The sequence below is a fragment of the Somniosus microcephalus genome, chromosome 2, assembly GCF_052327205.1.
Source record: "Somniosus microcephalus isolate GS21.2 chromosome 2, FLI_Smic_1.0, whole genome shotgun sequence".
Lineage (NCBI taxonomy): Eukaryota > Metazoa > Chordata > Chondrichthyes > Squaliformes > Somniosidae > Somniosus > Somniosus microcephalus.
The window spans coordinates 28,739,382-28,759,070 of record NC_140988.1 but is presented as its reverse complement, the minus strand read 5'-3'; the positions used below and the strand labels follow the sequence as shown (position 1 = coordinate 28,759,070).

The 19,689-nt window shown below is 44.8% G+C and overlaps 2 protein-coding genes and 1 pseudogene across 7 annotated transcripts in view; 1 reads left to right on the top strand and 2 right to left on the bottom strand.

Annotated features, from left to right (window-relative positions):
- wfs1b (Wolfram syndrome 1b (wolframin)) overlaps positions 1-17,206 on the bottom strand; it is a 46,008-nt gene extending 28,802 nt beyond the window's left edge. The window contains exon 1 of one of the 2 annotated variants that reach the window (XM_086008052.1): positions 16,523-17,206. In XM_086008052.1, coding sequence (XP_085864178.1) covers positions 16,523-16,652 — 130 coding nt within the window. In that variant the 5' untranslated portion in view covers positions 16,653-17,206. Of the gene's footprint in view, positions 1-16,263; positions 16,487-16,522 lie in introns of those variants that run through there. The other variant, XM_086008061.1, reaches the window with a different exon arrangement.
- On the bottom strand, positions 10,402-13,111 carry LOC147122632 (small ribosomal subunit protein uS14 pseudogene; annotated as a pseudogene).
- Positions 17,207-17,242: 36 nt separating the features above from the next.
- Positions 17,243-19,689, top strand: part of LOC147122630 (uncharacterized) — a 63,257-nt gene continuing 60,810 nt past the window's right edge. For 2 of the 5 annotated variants that reach the window (XM_086008099.1, XM_086008091.1), the window contains exon 1: positions 17,248-17,637. In XM_086008099.1, coding sequence (XP_085864225.1) covers positions 17,378-17,637 — 260 coding nt within the window. In that variant the 5' untranslated portion in view covers positions 17,248-17,377. Of the gene's footprint in view, positions 17,638-19,689 lie in introns of all 5 variants that reach the window. The other 3 variants (XM_086008108.1, XM_086008074.1, XM_086008084.1) reach the window with 3 other exon arrangements.

Here is a 19,689-nt window from a genome sequence, read left to right as displayed (position 1 = left end):
AAGACCGCCAAGCGCGGGGAAAACCGCCATTTTGTAGGCGGAGGACGAAGACAAGAGCGGGAAGCCGCCATCTTGGATAAAAATTAAAATAAATTAAATTGCAACGATGCCTAAACATGGGAACATTAATACCTTTGATAGCGACATCGAAGATTGGGCCATGTATGTAGAACGCATACAAAATTATTGTAAAGCAAATAAAATCCCAGATGAAGAGAAAGCACTAACATTATTAAACTTAATGGGTGCGAAGACATACGGGCAATTGAAACACCTTTTATCACCAGATGAACCGGCGGATAAGACGTTCGAGGAGATTGTTACTGTCCTGAAAAATCATCTAAACCCCACGCCGCTGATGCTAGCGGAACGATTTAAATTTTACAGCAGAAGGCAGCCGAAGGATGAAAGCAATGCTGAATATTTAATGGAATTGCGTAAGCTAGCAAAGTACTGTCAGTTTGGAACGAGACTGACAGAGGCGCTAAGAGATAAATTTGTGTGTGGTTTATTAAAAGAGGATACACAAAAGCGACTGCTCGAGGAGAATGAGCCGACGCTTGAGAAAGCAGTCACTATGGCAGCAGCACACGAAGCCGCAGCGAGAGGCACGGCAGTAATGCAGCTACGGTCACCGGAACTCAGTACAAATAAATTGGGTTTGAGTACTGTAAAATGTTATCGTTGTGGAAAGACAACGCATGATCAGAACCAGTGTTGGTTTAAAAACCAAGAATGCAGAACGTGTGGCAGGCTTGGCCACATAGCTAAAGTATGCCGGTCAGGAAAGAAGACCAGCAACAAAGTCACCGCAAGGAAAATACATAAAGATGCACAAGGTGACAAAGACCAGTTCGAACGAACAGAAGTCAGATTCAGACGCTAGCAGTAATGAACTGGGTAGCTTAAGAGTACACAACGTTGGTAAGGATGCAGATCTCCAGACAATTTGGGTCACCCTTCAGATAGCAGGAGTCCAAGTAAAGATGGAATTGGACACTGGATCGGCATTGACGGTCATGAATAAGAAAGATTACAAAAGGTTATTCCAACATATTCCCCTACGGGATACGGAGATTATATTGAAAACATACACGGGGCAAAGAGTGTACCCCGTCGGAAAGATAGAGGTAAAAGTGGTCCACAAGGGCGAAGAAAGCCAAGTAATGGACTTATATGTGCTACCTGAAGGAGGTCCACCACTACTGGGACGGGAGTGGATTAGGAAAATGAATATGGACTGGCACTCCTTGAAGGCACTAACGGTAGATTCCGGGGAAACAGATGTCAAACCTAAAACGATTGTCCAAAATATTGGATGATGCTAAAGAGGTGCAGCACGGTGGCATAGTGGTTAGCACTGTTGCCTCACAGCGCCAGGGACCCGGGTTCGAATCCGGCCTCGGGTGACTGTGTGGAGTTTGCACATTCTCCCCGTGTTTGCGTGGGTTTTCTCCGGGTGCTCCGGTTTCCTCCCACAGTCCAAAGATGTGCAGGGTTAGGTTGATTGGCTATGATAAAAAAATTGACCCTTAGTGTTAGGGGGATTAAATACGTGGGGTTACGGGGATAGGGTGGGATATGTGTTGGTGTAGGGGTTACGGGGATCGGGTGGGATATGTGTCGGTGCAGGCTCGATGGGCTGAAATGGCCTCTATCTGTACTGTGAGGTTTCTGTGATTTCTGTGAGGTGTTCCAGCAGGGACTGGGAACACAGAGGAATTACAGCAAACATCAAGATTGATGAACATGCACACCCAAAATTTTTCAAAGCCAGACCGGTACCCTATGCAATACGACCTACTGTAGAAGTGGAACTGGAAGCGCTAGAACGTTCAGGTGTACTGTCTAAGGTAGATTGGAGTGAGTGGGCTACGCCCATTGTTCCCGTTATGAAACGTCCTTCGAGCAACAAGCCAGGAGAACCAGGGAAGGTTCGCATCTGTGGAGATTTCAAAATCACCGTTAATCCGGTGCTTCACACGGTGCAGTATCCGCTTCCGCGGATTGAGGATATTTTTGCTTCGTTGTCTGGCGGGAAACACTTCACCAAGATAGACCTGGCACAGGCGTACTTGCAGATGGAGGTTGAAGAAGAGTCACGCCAATACCTCACGATCAACACGCATCGAGGGTTGTACCGGTACAATAGGCTAGTTTTTGGAGTGGCATCGGCTCCGGCAATTTGGCAGAGGGCCATGGAGCAGGTATTACAGGGAATTCCAGGCACACAATGTTACCTGGACGATATTCTGATTACAGGTGATGGTGATGAAGAACACCTCGCAAACTTGGAACTGGTGCTCAACAGACTGAAAGAGCATGGACTTAGAGTTAATCGGCAGAAATGAGAGTTCTTCCAGAAGCGGATCTCGTACTGTGGTCATGTCATTGACCGGGAGGGGCTTCATAAGTCTCCTGACAAGATAGAGGCAGTTGTAAAGGCTCCCGCTCCAGATAATGTCTCTCAGTTGAGGTCGTTTCTAGGATTGATTAACTATTACCATAAATTTCTACCAAATCTATCCACGGTACTGCACCCGCTAAACGCTCTTTTACAGAAGGGGGTACCATGGGAATGGAGCAAAAACTGTAAGAAGGCATTTCGCAAAAGCAAAGAATTGATCACCTCAGAGGAAGTGTTGGCTCACTTCAACCCGACACTGCCTATTCGGTTGGCTTGTGATGCTTCTCCATATGGTATTGGGGCAGTACTCTCACACAAGTTGCCAAATGGCACGGAAAGGCCAGTCGCGTTTGCATCTAGATCATTGACCTCTGCTGAGCGCAACTATGCGCAGATCGATAGGGAGGCTCTCAGCCTTGTATGGGGAGCGAAGAAGTTTAATCATTACCTGCAGGGCCAAAAATTCACACTTCTGACAGACCATCAGCCGTTGGTATCCATTTTTAACCCCAAGAAGGGTGTTTCAGTGATGACAGCACAGCGTCTCCAGAGATGGTCCCTTTTCCTAGGGGCACATCAATATCAAATAGAATTCAAAGGTACGAAGCAGCATGGCAATGCTGATGGGCTGTCGCGCCTGCCACTACCTGAAGAAGAAGAAACGATGAAAGTTGACCCTGTTGAGTTATTTCATTCGACCATCATCGAGTGTTTACCAGTCACCAATGCAAGTACTAAAAGAGAAACCAGGAACGACCCGACACTGTCCAGAGTCTACGAGGTGACAGTGAAAGGATGGCCAACACGTGGTGATCCTCTGTTACCGGCATTCTCGGCAAGGCGAGACCAGCTGTCCGTCTGCCATGGTACTTTGATGTACGGGACAAGAGTGATTATTCCTCCCAAGTTAAGGGAAAGAGTTCTAAAAGAACTGCATGAAGGTCATCTGGGGGGAGTTAAGATGAAAAGTCTTGCTAGGGCTTATGTATGGTGGCCGGGTATTGACCAACAGATAGAGGAGTTGACGAAAAGCTGCGCTGGGTGCCAAAAAGTGCAAAATGCACCTCCGATCGCACCGCTACACCCATGGGAATGGCCTTCAGCCCCATGGCAACGCGTACATATTGACTTTGCTGGTCCATTCATGGACTCCATGTTCCTAATTGCGGTGGACGCACATTCCAAATGGCCAGAAGTGATCAAGATGAATACCACTACTTCAGAAAAGACAATTGCGGTGTTAAGAACAATATTCGCAAGGAACGGATTGCCAGAACAGATCTGTTCGGACAACGGACCACAGTTCGTGTCGGAAGAATTCCAAAAATTCTTAAAGATGATTGGGGTGAAACATTATACCTCTGCCCCATATCATCCGGCGACAAACGGGTTGGCCGAGAGATTTGTCCAAACATTCAAAAAGGCAATAAAGGCCATGAACGATGACCAGATTCCGCTACAGCACAAGGTGGACAATTTCCTAATGGCGTATCGAAACGCTGCTCATGCAGTGACTAACCAAAGTCCTGCCATGATGTTTTATAACAGGAGGTTGCGGTCCAGGTTGGACTTGTTAAAACCAAATGTGCGGAGGGAAGTGGAAAACAAACAGTTCCGGCATATTAATAACAAGACCACTCGAAGTTTCGACGTAGGACAACCAGTGTTGGCAAGGGGCTATGGAAACGAAAAATGGCAGTCCGGAACAATTCGGGCCAGACAAGGACCTCTGATGTACACAGTAGATATTGGTAACAATGTGATAAGGCGTCATGCGGATCAACTGGTAGAATCGAGAGCAAGGGTCGAACCCATGGTTGCGACAGAGACAACTGTGGAAGACGTTAATGAACCTGAAGCATCTACCTCGGCAGGGAATGTACCTGATGATGATAACACCCAATGCATGGGAGACCAACTAGAGGAGTCACCTCAGCAACAGGAATCAGAGACCACTGAAAGGCGTTATCCAAACCGAATCAGAAGGCCTCCTGAGAGACTGAACCTTTGAACTGTTTATACCTGAAGTTATATATGTTATTATGTTATGTTAAATGGGGATATGACTGTTAAGCTAAAAAGGGAGGATTGTGGTGTATGTAACCTGTTCCACCTTAAGAGAACTTAAGCCTGTTCCACCTTGAGATGTACTACTTTCTCTGGCTGCTGTATACGTAGTACCGGTGGTGACCACCGGTATATAAGCAATGTGTAGTAATATTGTATTTAGTATAGTCCTGACCTCCAACCAGTAAAGACCTGTTGAACTTTAATCTTGTAGTCTGTGTTAGTAATTACAACTAGAACACAGACTTAACAATGGGGATAGTGCAGGAAAGTGGAGACGAGGTAGAAGATCAGCCATGATCTTATTGAATGACGGAGCAGGCTCGAGGGGCCAAATGGCCTACTCCTGCTCCTATTTCTTATGTTCTTACGTAATACTATGCAACAGTGAGTGTCGGCAGGCTATTCATGGGGGTATCATAACCTAAACCATCCTGCAACTCATTATAATGCATTATGTACTTCCTCAATCTGAAAATAGGATATATTTGATTTATCCTTTCTCTTGCATCTAGTTTCAAATTCTCTTCTCTATTTGACCATTACTACAGCTAGTGCTCTCCTGAACAGATGTTCATGTCAAGCTTCAAATACACTCCCTTTATTAAAATTAAGACTGATTACACCATTTCCTATTCAAACTCCTTACCGCCCTCCATTTCCTATTCAAACTCGTTACCTCCCTCCATTTTTCTTTTTTCCTATAATCTGCAGGCATTTCAAACAAGGTTGGCATCATCTAATTACTGCTTCTTGCTTTACTTCATCTATCCTACCCTTTTTCCAAACTTGAGACATCCTTCATCATGGGTTTTGCCTTTCACTCAAGATCCTAAATTTAATCAAATATTTCAGACTAGTACTTAAAACCAAAAACCCCTTCCTCTCATTTCTTTCTTCTCACAAGCAGAATGCTTCTGTACAAATCAAGTTAAACCCAACATTATCTGGATTGATGCATTGCGAAAAAAGTGCAATGGATTGAGATACACCCTTGACCTCAGCTTGGCTTTGCGGCTGCAGTTGGTTGTATCAGGAGAGGAGAGATCACGTGTGACTGCCGAGAGAGAGAGAGAAGGAGAAGGAACAAAGCTGATTAAAGTTGAACTGTGTTTTTTTTCCCCCTGACAGCAGGGGCAGTGCCACAACTTTTAGTGTTTCAGCTTTTCTACCACATATTTCATCACCTCTTGGGTCTTGAAAGTACAAAATGTTCGCAAGTAAGTTTACCAATGTGTTGTGGTTACGAAGGACAACATCAAGTTAATTTTAAAAATCCACCATCTCATCTTCAATATTTAAGAGTTTTAGCAAAATCAAATTATTTCCCCTTGCATAAATGTCTACACTTCACATAACTATGTTTCATTGACAGTCAATTGAAGACAGCAGGCTGGATTTTTCCTGCGGAGGCGGGATGAGAGCTGGTTGGTGGTTTCCGGTCCCACTCCAGTCTGCAGCCGCACTCAGATTTTCCATAGATTGGCCCCAATGGGGTTCCTGGCCAACTAACAGGAAGCGGGTCGGACGACATCATTTGATGACATGTCATCAACCGGTTTCCTTAAAGGGACCGTGGCCACATTGATTTTGACAGTTGTGCTGTCAGTGCACATCTACACCCAGACTCACTCCATATCCCATGGGCGGAAAAGACCTCCCCAGGAGATCAACGCAGTCTGGTTGCACATTGCACAGGAGGGCACAAGCAGGGATGTCGTTAGGAGTGCCTGGCTGCAGTGGCGCCAACCTTTCAATGATCTCAGTGGATCACGAGACGTTACTGCAAAGCCACACTCAAACTCACCCTGCTCTGCCACTCATTGCATCCCCATCACTCTGCCTTCCATACCCTACTCCTGCACATCCTTACTCACACCAACTCACCTTGCACCTCCACCCATCCGTCTCTATCTATATTAGCACTTCCCCATCTCACTAGTCACCCCTCACACTCATCCTACTGCAAGCATACCAACAAACACACAAGGGTAGGCACTCGAGAGGTTTAGCCAATGTTCATGTGAAGTTTTTGGTAATGTGTTGTCATACAGTGAAATCTATTATTTTCAACACTTCACCTTAGACAGATCTGTGAGCACCTTGGAGAAGTGTCTTACTGAGTTCCAGTGAATGTTGAGATATAACTTCCCCCCCCCCCCCACACAATAGTGATGAGTGTGCATGGAATGGCTTGGGCATTATAGGGCTGCTTCACGGTGCTGGTGTGGGATGGTGTCAACCTGGCGCATCATGTGGCAGTCAGGGTGTACAGCGTCAAGTGAAGTAAATCTGGCCATGGTGATGCCATCGCTGGCCTCCCGGGCAGCAATGTTGTCAGGGGCCGATGCCCCGTGCAGCATCAGGTGATGGTGGAGAAGGTTGGTGTGCCTGGTGATGTTGGTGTTGGGGCTGATCGTGGAAGGATTCAGAGGACCAAGGTGTGATTATTTCCAAGGGCACAGATGTTGCTGGAATAGATGGCAGCTGCAGGTGAGATGACAAAAGCGATGTCAATGGTGAGAGAGGTTGTTCCAATGAGGTGGCACTGGATATACAGTTGGCTCAAAACACTTGCAAGCTAAAGAAATCTCTAGATGACTTACAAATGCAGTAACCAACAGTTTGAGCTCTGAAACTGAATATCTGCAACATGGCATCTTTTATACCACTTCTGCAGCTGTCAGGTTATCAGATAAATCAAAGACTCAACTCACACCAGGGTGAGCTGGCGTGTTACCTGTGGGGGAGCACGTAAAATTACAAGGAAGGCTTAAATACCATTAAATTGTCTGTTAACAAGCCATTTAATGATACAAGTTGTCTCCCCCGCCACTTGGTGTCGGGTCAGTTCTGTGCATACAGACCAAACACCTAGGAGACTTGCGTGGAGGTGGGTTGACAGCAGGTTTCCTACCTGGTCAATCTTTGCTATTTTGACAGCGGACCTGCCTCCAAACCCGCCCCGAGCGCCGGCAAAATCCAGCCCAGCCTATTCAAATTGAGCAGTATTGCATTTTTCACAAGCTGAAGTAAGCTTATCATTCATGTTACTAAACTTGTCAAGTGAGACATTCTTTCCATTGCAATTATTGTATCTAAAAGCCTTAAAGTTCAAACAGGGTTGCATTATGAAGTAGATCTTACGTCAAATGTACAGCACAAAACAGGTCATTCGGGCCAACTGGTCTGTGCTGGTGTTTATGCTCCACACGAGCCTCCTCCCACCTTTCTTCATCTCACCCCATCAACATATCCTTCTATTCCTTTCTCCCTCATGTATTTATCTAGCTTCCACTTAAATGCATCTCTGCTATTCACCTCAACTACTCCATGTAGTAGCAAGTTATACATTCTCACCACTCTCTGGTTTAACAGCAGCCAGACTTGAGTCAAATGTTGGGTGATTTAAAGAAACCATCAACAAATTTTCATTCCCAAATGATTGTTTAGGTCAGGAAAACTTCCTTTAAATGAACAAGATGTGTTTTAATAACTTGCATTTATATAGCGCCTTTAATGTAGTAAAACACCCCAAGGATGCATGAAGTTCCCATTAAATAGAATTTTCTGGAATGGAATAATGAGAAATGACTACAAAATACTACAGAGATTTCCAAAGAACTTTTCCAACAAAATAAGGAACTTTGTCACTTCCAATATCATCCTACAAAAAAAAACTTCTGTAAGTTATCTAGCATAATCTGCACTGGCCAATTACTGTACTGCACATAGCCCTGTATAACATGCACGATTTACAATAGGATATACAGTGCAGAAACAGGCCATTCGACCCAACCTGTCCATGCCGACGTTTACGTTCCACATGAACTTCAGGCTGGCTCCACTTATCACAGTTCAACATAAAACACATTTTACCATGCTAAATTGGTACTCGAGTTAGGCGATAATCAGGCCCACTGTTAACAGCTAGTCCAATAAATTTAATTCAATGTTTATTACTCAGGATTCCAGAAGTTAACAGTTTGGAGATCACAAGCCACAATTCCATCCATTTTTCTGTGATAATTTAACGCTCGTGGCCTTGGCAATAATAAAAGTGAGTTATGAGAGAGGGTTTTACATCACTGAAGCAAAGCCAAATACTAAAACAATCACTGGTATAGGAAAAATCTTGATTATTTATTTGCCTCCTTACTAGGCTCTTGCATAATGATTCACCCTGATCCAGTGCATCCTAAATTTCCTAATGGCTGCTCATATAAATGTTAGTACAGTAATAGGATTTCCAGCCCTCCCGGATTGTCCCAAAATCTCCAGCAATTAAAGTTATAACCTCCTGGATGCTGCCATGAGCAGCCCAGGAGAAAAGTCGTAGGGACATTAAAAAAAAAATGGATATGGGAAAGAAGACCGTTTGACTGACAGTCAAGAAGCATCCAATTGGGTAATAAAGAGTCTGTTCGCTTTCCAATTGGCGTGAGAAGGCAGGGCACCACGAGGATGGATGGGTCAGGTGTCCAACGGTGGGTGGGGCGGGGCGGGGGGGGGGGGGAGGCTGGAAAGCATGTGATAAAACCTCCTGGGTTTTGTGCAACTGAAGTTGGCAACCCTAGTTAATAATTATTGGTCAGATAACTACAAGTTGAAATGAGAAACACACCTCGGATTTTAATTTCAACTGAGTATGGGGGCGGGGTATGAGGGATGGTTATAGTTAATTACCATTATTTAGTAAGTAATTTTAATCACACATTTTTTTTTTTCCCCCCAGGTCCTTGACATAATAAATAACATGGTTTGTAAATTGTTTAGAGCCAGTGTTAAATGCAAAAGATGGAGGCAAAAAGAAAAAAAAAAAAGTGTCAGAGCAATTTTAAATATTTCACTAATCATAATCTATAGATTAAGAACAATCGGTACAAACAAACTGGCAGTCAGACTAATAAAACACACTAGAGAAGATCCCATTGTTTTTGAATAGGAGAAAGTGCTGAACTTTGACCATGGCAAATGTCACAGGCTATTTACTGAAACCAGATGACTCAACTCACTTACTCATCAAATGGCTCCTTCAATACCTTTGAGCTGGTCAGAAATGGACCCTGCCCATGCTTCACATCTGCCAAAGGGTAGGTTTTAAAAAGCTATATATTCCACCTGTCTTACAGCAAGTGCATAACCAGCACAATTGAAACCGTGCTTTCAAAGATCAGTAAATGCAATCTTTTTGGCCATATACAGCTGTAATAGTTTGAATTTATAACTCCACAAGAACATTAATACGAACTTCAAAAATTTGTAGTAAAACAGAACCAAATAGCAGTCTCATGCTCTTGCATTAAAAACAAAGTCTGTAACGGGTTAGCAGTCGAGTAGCTTCAGCAATACTTCATATATGGAATAGCTCAGATTTTACTGTACAAATTGGGAATGTTCACTAGCCAGTGAGTCATGTGGCTGGAATCCCCACATAGCCAGAACAGAAACAATGACTGTGAAGCAGCGCAGCAGTTTGGACTGTGCACCGAAGAGTGAACTAGAATGGCAATCTCCCCTCTCCACACACCCCCACCTTTGAAGAGCTTCAGGGAATTAGCAAAAAAGATCCAAATAGGCAAGATTAGATTTCAGATGTATATGGAGAGGTCTCGATAAAGTGAGCAGGCTTATTAGTAGAATTGAAAGGTTTGAGTGGGATATGCTGCGAGAATACATGGCCAGGCCGAGAAGACTGGGGCAGGATTTGTAAAAACAGAGCCGTTCAAGTCTGAACTCAACGAGAGACTGGAACAGATCATCAATTCTTGTTTGGCTTGTTCAGCCATCCACAATCCCACCTTTCCTGCAAAACAGCTCTAGTCTGGTCAACTTGACCCTACATCTTTTGCTCGGTCTCCTTTTTCTGCTACCCTTTCCCCGCACCCCCCAGTAAACTTGAGGTCATCCAAAACTCTGCTCCAGTGTCCTAACTCGCACCAAGTTCCATTCACCCTAACCAATGCCTAAATTTTTAAAATTCTCATCCTTATTTTCAAATGTCACCATGGCCTCGCCCCTCCCTATTGCTGTAACCTCCTCCAGCCCTACAACCCTGCAAAAAAGCTGTGCTCCTCCAATTCTGGCCTCTAGAGCATCCCCAATTTTAATCGCTCAACCATTGGCGGTCGTGCCTTCAGCTGCCAAGACCCTAAGCTCTGAAATTCCCTCCCTAAACCTCTCCGCCTCTCTTTTCTCCTTGAAGACACTCCTTAAAACCTACCTCTTTGACCAAGCTTATCTGCCCTAATTTCTCCTTATGTGGCTCGGGGTCAAATTTTGTTTGATAATGCTCCTGTGAAGTATCTTGTGACGTTTTACTAGGTTAAAGACGCTATATAAATACAAGTTGTTGTTGCTACTCTAAATCAGTGTTTCACAAACTGGGGTCCTTAGAAGCGTTCCAGTGGGTCTGCAAAATAATCTGAAGATTAAGAGTAAGATTCAGAGATATCCACAGTATACACCTCCAAAGGATAATCATCTGGGATGCAGATCTGAATATCCATCTCCTTCAAATCAAAGGGCCAGTCTGGATCTGTAGGTTCCACCGCAATCCGGCATCAAGGAAAATCAGCTTGCCGGCTGTTATCTAGCTAGACCAATGAATGACCACAGGAAGCCAATGAACAGCAGCAGGAGGTGGGCTTGGTGCAAGGCGGGAGCAGAGTGGACATGTAGAGAAGCACCGAGAGCGGCACGAGGATCGGCAGGTAGATAAAATCAAACAATCTTCGTATACGATTATCACAGCCATTAATCCTTAAAGCCTTACAATCACAAGGGCAGTGCTCTGCAACAGATGAGATTTTCAGTTGAAAAATATTATTTGTTGGCAGTTTTCTGTATTGTGTTATAGTTTACTGTTGATGAATGGTATTGTTTCACACTGGTTATTGTGGTATCATAAAGCAGTTAGAAATTAATGTTGGTGGAGTATGGTAGTCCCGTCATTTGCAAAATTGGAATTGCACTTTGGTTGAGCTAATTGGAATTGAGCCACTGGTGTTGCCAAAGGTGAGACAGGATTATGTCATTGCTATTGTTTGTTGAATATTAATCATGCCATCAGTTATCCTGTTGAAAGTGTCAGAGGTGGAAGAAGAGGTTTGTCCAGGTTCAGCCGAGTTGCATCTCATTTCACAGACTTTTTCCCCAGTAATCTACTTTTATTGCATAATTCTTGATTTCTACTGAGGAAATCTACTTAAATTGTTCCTTTCAAGCTGTAGGTAATAAATTTATATTAAAACTGCCAAGATTAACTAGTGCAGAATTCTTTGAAGCCACAGATGTGCATGTGCATGTTTCATAAAAGTGGGCCAAATAGATTTTCACATGGTGTGAAAAATTAGAATCAGTTACATTGCTGAAAATGACACCTACAAACCCCATATGGACATCACTAATCTTATCACATTTTATGTTGGAATTTTCAACTCATTAATCTCAATCCTATTTTTTGGGTTAGCAGTTTTGGCCCCTATTCCTGGTCAGTAAGTACCAAACCCAGGAAAATCAAACTATTTCACCAGCGAGGGTCAAACCAAAGCAAATCCACAGACACCCTGAAAAAAAGTTGATCGGTGAGTAAATTACTTTAAAATGGTAAAGTTTTTGAAATACCTGCACTCTTAAAAGCATTATTAAAACACTCTTTACAGGTGGCACTTTCATATTATGAGTATTATAGAGTATAATTACATTTTAGATGCAGGGTCTGTGATTACTAATCCATTTGAAGAGGTCCTTCAACCAACAAAGGTCGAGAAACACTGCTCTAAATTGTGTCATTAACAGAAAACACTACTGCTGTGTTGATGAGTGCAGCAAACCCATTGGTATACAAATGGATACACATTGGCAATTGAGCCTTTTACTTAGTTCCACCAATAGTCCTGGTCACTCAAAGCCAATTACAATGATGAAAAGAGGAGGAAAAAAAATGTTCATTGCCATAGTGCCTTTCACATCTTCAGAATGCCCAGACACTTAACAGCCAATTAATTACTTTTGAAATGTATTCGGTGTTTTGTGGTGAAATGCGGCAGCTATTTCAGCACAGCCAGAACCCCAGGCCAAAGGCTGTGTTTCTTGTTTTTTTTTGGTTGTTTTTTTTTTTAAATGGCAAGCTAATTTTATTTACAAAAATGGAGCATTACAGAAAGATTGCTTCTCCCAGGTGATCGCAGTTGAAGGTTGTTCCAACATGTTGAGTACTTCCTTTCCACACTGAATTCGATTGCACTCCTGCTCCTTTGGCTTCGTCAAGTTGGACTAAATTACAAATGTCCTTGGTGTATTGTCTGAAGCACTGGCGGCACATGTTAAGGCCGTATTTCTGGATCAGGCCGTGTCAGTTGGCACAGACTCGGCATGAGCGGGAGCCCTGGCCGAACTTCCTCAGGTGAGACCAATAGAGCTGCTGGTGACCCATCTCCGGCAGAAGATCCAAAAGGAAGAGGCCAGCCTGCGCACGTGCACTTCAAGCCCTTCCCGGCTGCCTCGGCGCGTTCTTGTTATGCAAATTTGAAAACTTGGAAAGGCAAAGTTCAAATTAACCACAAATCTTTTTAATTTCTGTTTTTAGCCACCATGGGTAAGGCCCAAGGTTGCTCCCATCATCATAATAGGTTCTTAAAGATTTGACAATGCATTTCCAGACCACAACTTTTATTTTCAAAAAGTGAGGGATGGGAATCAAAAGAACGATTACAATTCTGTTGCTGTTGCTGTTGCTAAGCCTTTCTGCTATTCCTCTACCCACTCCCATCATTGGAATAATTTCAATTTTACCACAACAATTTAGTGTTTTTTTTGGCCCATTTACTTCATATTTTGTAGCAAAAAAATGTCAGAGTAAAAGAGTGGTTCCATTAGTAATTGGGGGGGGGGGGGGGGGGGGGGAGAGAGACCTTATAGCAGATTTGCATAAATGGATCATTTTCTGACCACTATCGACAGACGACCATTTCTAATTGTTTTCTATTTATGTAGCAAATATGTATTTGCATATACATACACAAAAAAGCACAGCACTGATTAAGTACTAGAGGTTTGTTTCACAAGCATTGACGTCCCAACAAGTCTAAGTGCTGTAACTGAAAGTCACTATTCGGAGATGGATGGGGTCTGCACCCTCGGTGCGGTGGTCTTGGCTTTCGGGCATAGTTCCAGCATTCACTGTTTGAATTTCCATCTACCTGCATTTGCAGTTTTTTTGTTGTTTCCCCTTTTCTTTGTGTGCGCTTCTCTCTCAATGTCCTTTTAGCACAGTAGCAATTTTCACATTCTTTTAAAGGGCAAATTCGATGCTCCATGACATAGAATGTACAGCACAGAAACAAGCCAGTCAGCCTAACTGGTCCATGCTGGTGTTTATGCTCCACACAAGCCTCCTCCCACCCCTCTAAACCTATCAGCATAACCTTCTATTCCTTTCTCCCTGTTTATCTAGTTTCCACTTAAATTAAATTTGCGCTATTTGCCTGAAATACTCCCTGTGGTAGCAAGTTCCACATTCTAACCACTCTCTGGGTAAAGAAGTTTCTCCTAAATCCCCTACTGAATTTATGTATAAGTGACTATCTTATATTTATGACCCCTAGTTTTGGTCTCCCCTTAAGTGGCAACATTTTCTCTACATCTATAATAGGATATGCAGCAAAGAAACAGGCCATTCTGCCGGCGTTTATGCTCCACTCCAGCCTCCTCCAGTCTTTCCTCATGTAAATCTATCATCATAACCCTCTATTCCCTTCTCCCTCATATGCTTGTCTAGCCTCCCCTTAAATGCATCTATACTATTCGCTTCAACCACTCCCTGCGGTAGCGAGTTCCACATTCTCACCACTCTCTGGGTAAGGAAGTTACTTCGGAATTCCCTATTGGATTTCTTGGTGACTATCTTATATTGATGGCCACTAGTTATGCTCTACCCCACAAGTGGAAACATTCTCTCTGTATCCACTCTATCAAAACCTTTCATAATTTTAAAGACCTCTATTAGGTCACCCCTCAGCCTTCTCTATTCTAGAGAAAAGTGCCCCAGCCAATGATCTTCCACCTGCTAAAATATAAACGGCAAAATCACAGCTGCACACCTGCAATGCACTCCTCACTGGGAGCACAAGTTCAGCCCTTCAATCTCTCTTGATTGCCTATGATCTTTAATATCTAACAATTTATTTTAAATCAAGCAATTGCAATAACTAAGGTCCCTCCCTTTTTTATGCCCAGCATTAATTATGAGCTTTCTTATGTTCCATTCAAGAGAGTTTATCTGTAGGATAATCACCTGCAACAGCTTCTCTTCCCGCTCCCGCATCGTTACCTCTGGTGTCCCCCGAGGATCTATCCTTGGCCCCCTCCTATTTCTCATCTACATGTTGCCCCTCGGCGACATCATCCGAAAACACAGCGTCAGTTTCCACATATACGCTGACGACACCCAGCTCTACCTCACTACCACTGCTCTCAACCCCTCCATGGTCTTTAAATTGTCAGACTGCTTGTCCGACATCCAGTTCTGGAGGAGCAGAAATTTTCTCCAATTAAATAATGGGAAGACCGAAGCCATTGTTTCCGGTCCCCGTCACAAACGCTGTTCCCTCACCACTGACTCCATCCTTCTCCCGGACACCTGTCTGAAGCTGAACCACACTGTTCGCAACCTTGGTGTTCTGTTTGATCCTGAAATGAGCTCCCGACCACATATCCGCAGCATAACAAAGACCGCCTATTTCCACCTCCATAACATCGCCCATCTCCGCCTTTGCCTCAACTCATCCACTGCCGAAACCCTCGTCCATGCCTTTGTTACCTCTAGACTTGACTATTCCAACGCACTCCTGACTGGCCTCCCACATTCTACCCTATGTAAACTTGAGGTCCTCCAACACTCGGCTGCCCATGTCCTAACTTGCACCAAGTCCCATTCACCCATCACCCCTGTGCTCCATGGCCTCGCCCCTCCTTATCTCTGTAATCTCCTCTAGCCCCACAACTCCAACTCCCGCTGAGATATCTACACTCCTCTAATTCTGCCCTCTTGAGCATCCCTGATTATAATCACTCAAACATTGGTGGCTATGCATTCTGTTGCCATGGCCCTAAGCTCTGGAATTCCCTGCCTAAACCTCTCCGCCTCTGTCCTCCTTTAAGACGCTCCTTAAAACCTACCTCTTTGACCAAGCTTTTGGTCACCTGCCCTAATTGTTCCTTATGTGGCTCGGTGCCAAAATTTTTTTTGTCTTATAATACTCCTGTGAAGCGCCTTGGGGCGTTTTATGTTAAAGGCACTATATAAATACAAGTTGTTGTTGTTGTGGTTGATAATCAGTCATATCACTTTACAGATCCGTATTGATCTGCTGCATATTTTCACTCTTAAGTTCTGAGTACAAATCACATTCTGATGGCCACGCACAAAAGTGGGGTTTCACACTGGATTATTTCTGGAACTCAATTATGACTTGCTTTGAAAATTCTGCTGTTTAGTTTGCAGTTCTTCCTCTTATTTTTCATTTAAAAATCCACAACTGATTAATGATAATGATCAAACAACAGAATACAATTGATCAATGAACAAAAACTGCTCAAAAAACTGCAGCCTTAATTGGTAATGTTACTTGAAAAACCACTTACATAGTTCAGTTCTATCAAGTAGGTTTCCAATTTAATGGTGTAAATAATCTGCCTAAAGCATAATTAAAAATGTATAAACAGTACATACTGAATGCACATCCCCTTCAATAAAATAAAGGTAAATAATTTAAAACATACCACACCTTCGACCCGACAAGGGCACACAGCTCTTCTACCTCCACAGGCAATAAAGATTTGCAGAACACTCATTCATGATTAAAAAGTACCTCTTTAAAAAGTAATCCGACTACTGTGCGGTGCACTGAAAAAAGTATTTGCCACACACCCGACTTTCACAGATACCACTGTGACACAGGCGAGAATCAGTGACAGATTTCCCCCTGATGTTTGTAACCGCGAACTCTGTTGACGAAGCGGTTAACGTGTGGAGCAGATACTGACCGTCCTCTGCCGTCGTATAGGCGGGGGATGCAGTCTGGAGCCCATCCTTGTGCGCGTCTCCAACACCACCGGCGGCGGCGTTCAGCTGCGACTTGCCCTGTTGCGGAGTTGGGAGCGGCTCTGACTGCATCTCCTCCCGCGGACCGATCGCCAGCTCCTCCTCGGCTTGCTGTAGTCTGACTGATCTCCTCGGCCCGCTGCTTGCTGCAGTCTGACTGAACTCCTCGGCCCACTGCTTGCTGCAGTCTGACTGATCAGTCACTCTGCAGGGCGCAGACCCCAGCCATTGGCCACGCCCTCCACCGCTCTGATTGGCGGATCTGCCGCCTCCCGGAGTTCCAACCCTTCTGCTGTGACGTCACAACGCCGCGGCGTCCGGAGTCCTCGCTCCAGCCGGCCCTGCGATTCGATCTCCCACTCCCTCACACAGCGCCTCCAACCGCTCACAAAAAACACCCCCAAAATTGAGTTCTCTGCCTAGAGCAAATAGACTTCTCCTCAATGGCTACCAAACCAGTTGCGTACTGCAGCTGGCAAAATAACTCCGCTTCCAGCCAGAGGTGTTTACTAATTGCAAGTGAATGCGAGTGGTTGTTCTAATTAGACGGCCGAGATTCCGACGGTTTAAACGGAGCTCGATTGTCCACGCACGCAGACGCACTGTGGTTCCAACTAGGTCCCGCGCGCAGGCGCAGTATGTGGTTCCATTGGGTCCCGCGCACGCAGGCGCACTGTGTGGTTCCATTTGGTCCCACGCACGCAGGCGAACTGTGTGGTTCCATTTGGTCCCGCGCACGCGCGCCCCCGGGATTTCGGCCGGTCCCGGGGCTCCATTCGGCGCCGCGCCGCGCGGACATGGAGATGGACGCGACCGGCGGCATTTCACGGGCCCGAGGCCCGCAGCCTCTGTCGCGGGCTGAATTCACTTCGTCCCCCTTCGCAGCTCAGCTGAGCCGGAAAGCGGCAGCTGTGGTGAGGACGGGTTCTGGCGGAGGAGGAGGAAGAAGCGGCGTTGTGACGGCCTACCGCGGCAGCAGTGCTGGCAGGGCCTCGGCCACTTTCATCGAGAGTGTGCCCGTCACCGTCTCCCTGGAGAACGTGGACGGTCAGCACAGGTACTGGGGGGATTGGCGGCGCTGATGGGCGGGGGTGTGTCATACCTGGTAACAGTGACCAGCACACTGGACCGACATAGAATTTACACAGAATATCCAGCACAGAAACAGGCCATTCGGCCCAACTAGTCTCTGCTGGCGTTTATACGCCACAAGAGTCTGCTCCCATTCCATCTACCTCATCTCAGCCTTTCAGCATATGTCAGTGCAGAGGGTCAAGCCAACAGAACTGTCTGTCACTGCTTAAAACGAGAGGTGAAGGCGAGAACAGGGAGTGTGTTAGATAGTGAGTGGTCATGGTGCAGTCCCAAAACCACAAGCACCAGGGAATCTGTTAATAATGGAGAGAAGGTTCAGATGGCACTGTTGGTGGGAAGGGAATCACTCAGCCATCCATCCTTGCTGAGACACCAACCAGTTCACTTTTGGTGTGGAGATGCTGGTGTTGGACTGGGGTGGACAAATGTAAGAAGTCACACAACACCAGGTTATAGTCCAACAGTTTTATTTGAAATCACAAGCTTTCGGAGCGCTGCTCCTTCGTCAGGTGAAGTGGAGAGATGCCTATAGACACAGATTATATAGTCAGAGAATAATGCCAGATGATGATCATTTAACGTATAAAAATTGACATAGTTACATGAGATATTAATGCAGGTGACAAAACACTTAGCCAAAGAGGTAGATTTTGAGGAGCATCTTAAAGGAAGAGAGAGGCGAGTGGTTTAGGGATATTGCTTATCACATCCAGGACACAATCATGTTCATTCTGGCAGTTGGGGTTGTTTCTGCTGATGTTTAATAATCCTTATGACTGGGCTGGAGTTTAATGTTCTGGATCCTGCAAATCCATTGGCAGGATAGGCGCACCAACGCCAGTGTTCTTGCTCAGGCCAACATCCCCAGCATCGAAGCTTTGACCACGCTCGATCAGCTCCGATGGACGGGTTCCATTGTCCGCATGCTTGATACAAGACTCCCAAAACAAGCGCTCTACTCGGAGCTCCGGCACGGCAAAAGAGCCCCAGGTGGGCAGATGAAACGCTTCAAGGACACCCTCAAAGCCTCCTTGGAAAAAGTGTAACATCCCCATCGACACCTGGGAATCCCTGGCCCAAGACCGCACAAAGTGGAGGAGAAGCATCCGGGAAGGCGCCGAACACCTCGAGTCTCTTCGCCGGGAGCAAGCGGAAGCCAAGCGCAAGGAGCGCACGTCAACCCAAGCACCCCACCCACCCGCCCGCCCCTTCAACCACCGTCTGCCCCACCTGTGACAGACTGTAGGTCCCGCATTGGACTAATCAGTCACCTGAGAACTCATTTTTAATGTGGAAGCAAGTCATCCTCTGTTCCGAGGGACTGCCTAAGAAGAAGCATGTTCTGGAGATATGTCAAAAAATATGTGCACAACCACCTCTGATCTGGTCACAGTGCCACTTGCCTTCAAAACATGAGCAGAGTCATTGGTTTACTGTGATTCACTGAACAAATTTAGTTTCTAATTCATTTATATATTTCACCAGTGACTTGAGGGATTGCTTTTTTGCGATTCAGTCCATTCATGGTGATTGGATGGAAAATATAGCTCAGCATTTGACCCACTGATTTTTGGAAACTGGCTAAGTCAAATTCAAAGAGTACTTTGGTTTATGGGATTTTTACTGGTGTTTTAGGGATCACACGCATCCATTTTTTCCCATGGAAACCACAAATCCGTGACCTTAATGACATGCAAGACCACTGCACATGAAATTCTGTTATAATCATTGTATTTAGGTAGCAAAATCCTTTGTTTGACACTGCATTATGACGGGCCCCTGTTGACAAAATAATTACTTCTGTGTTATGTAAAATAACTCACTGTTTGAAATGTATTGCAAGCCAATAATACCTCACTGTTCAAATGATGGTAATACATCACTGAGCTTTCCTCCTATTTTTGATATCTGAATCACTAGATACATTAATTGTAATGTAACTAACAATAAATATGAAAGGGTGTAGTTTATGTTGCTTTTCTTTTAACTTATTTCTATTTTCATCCCCACTTTT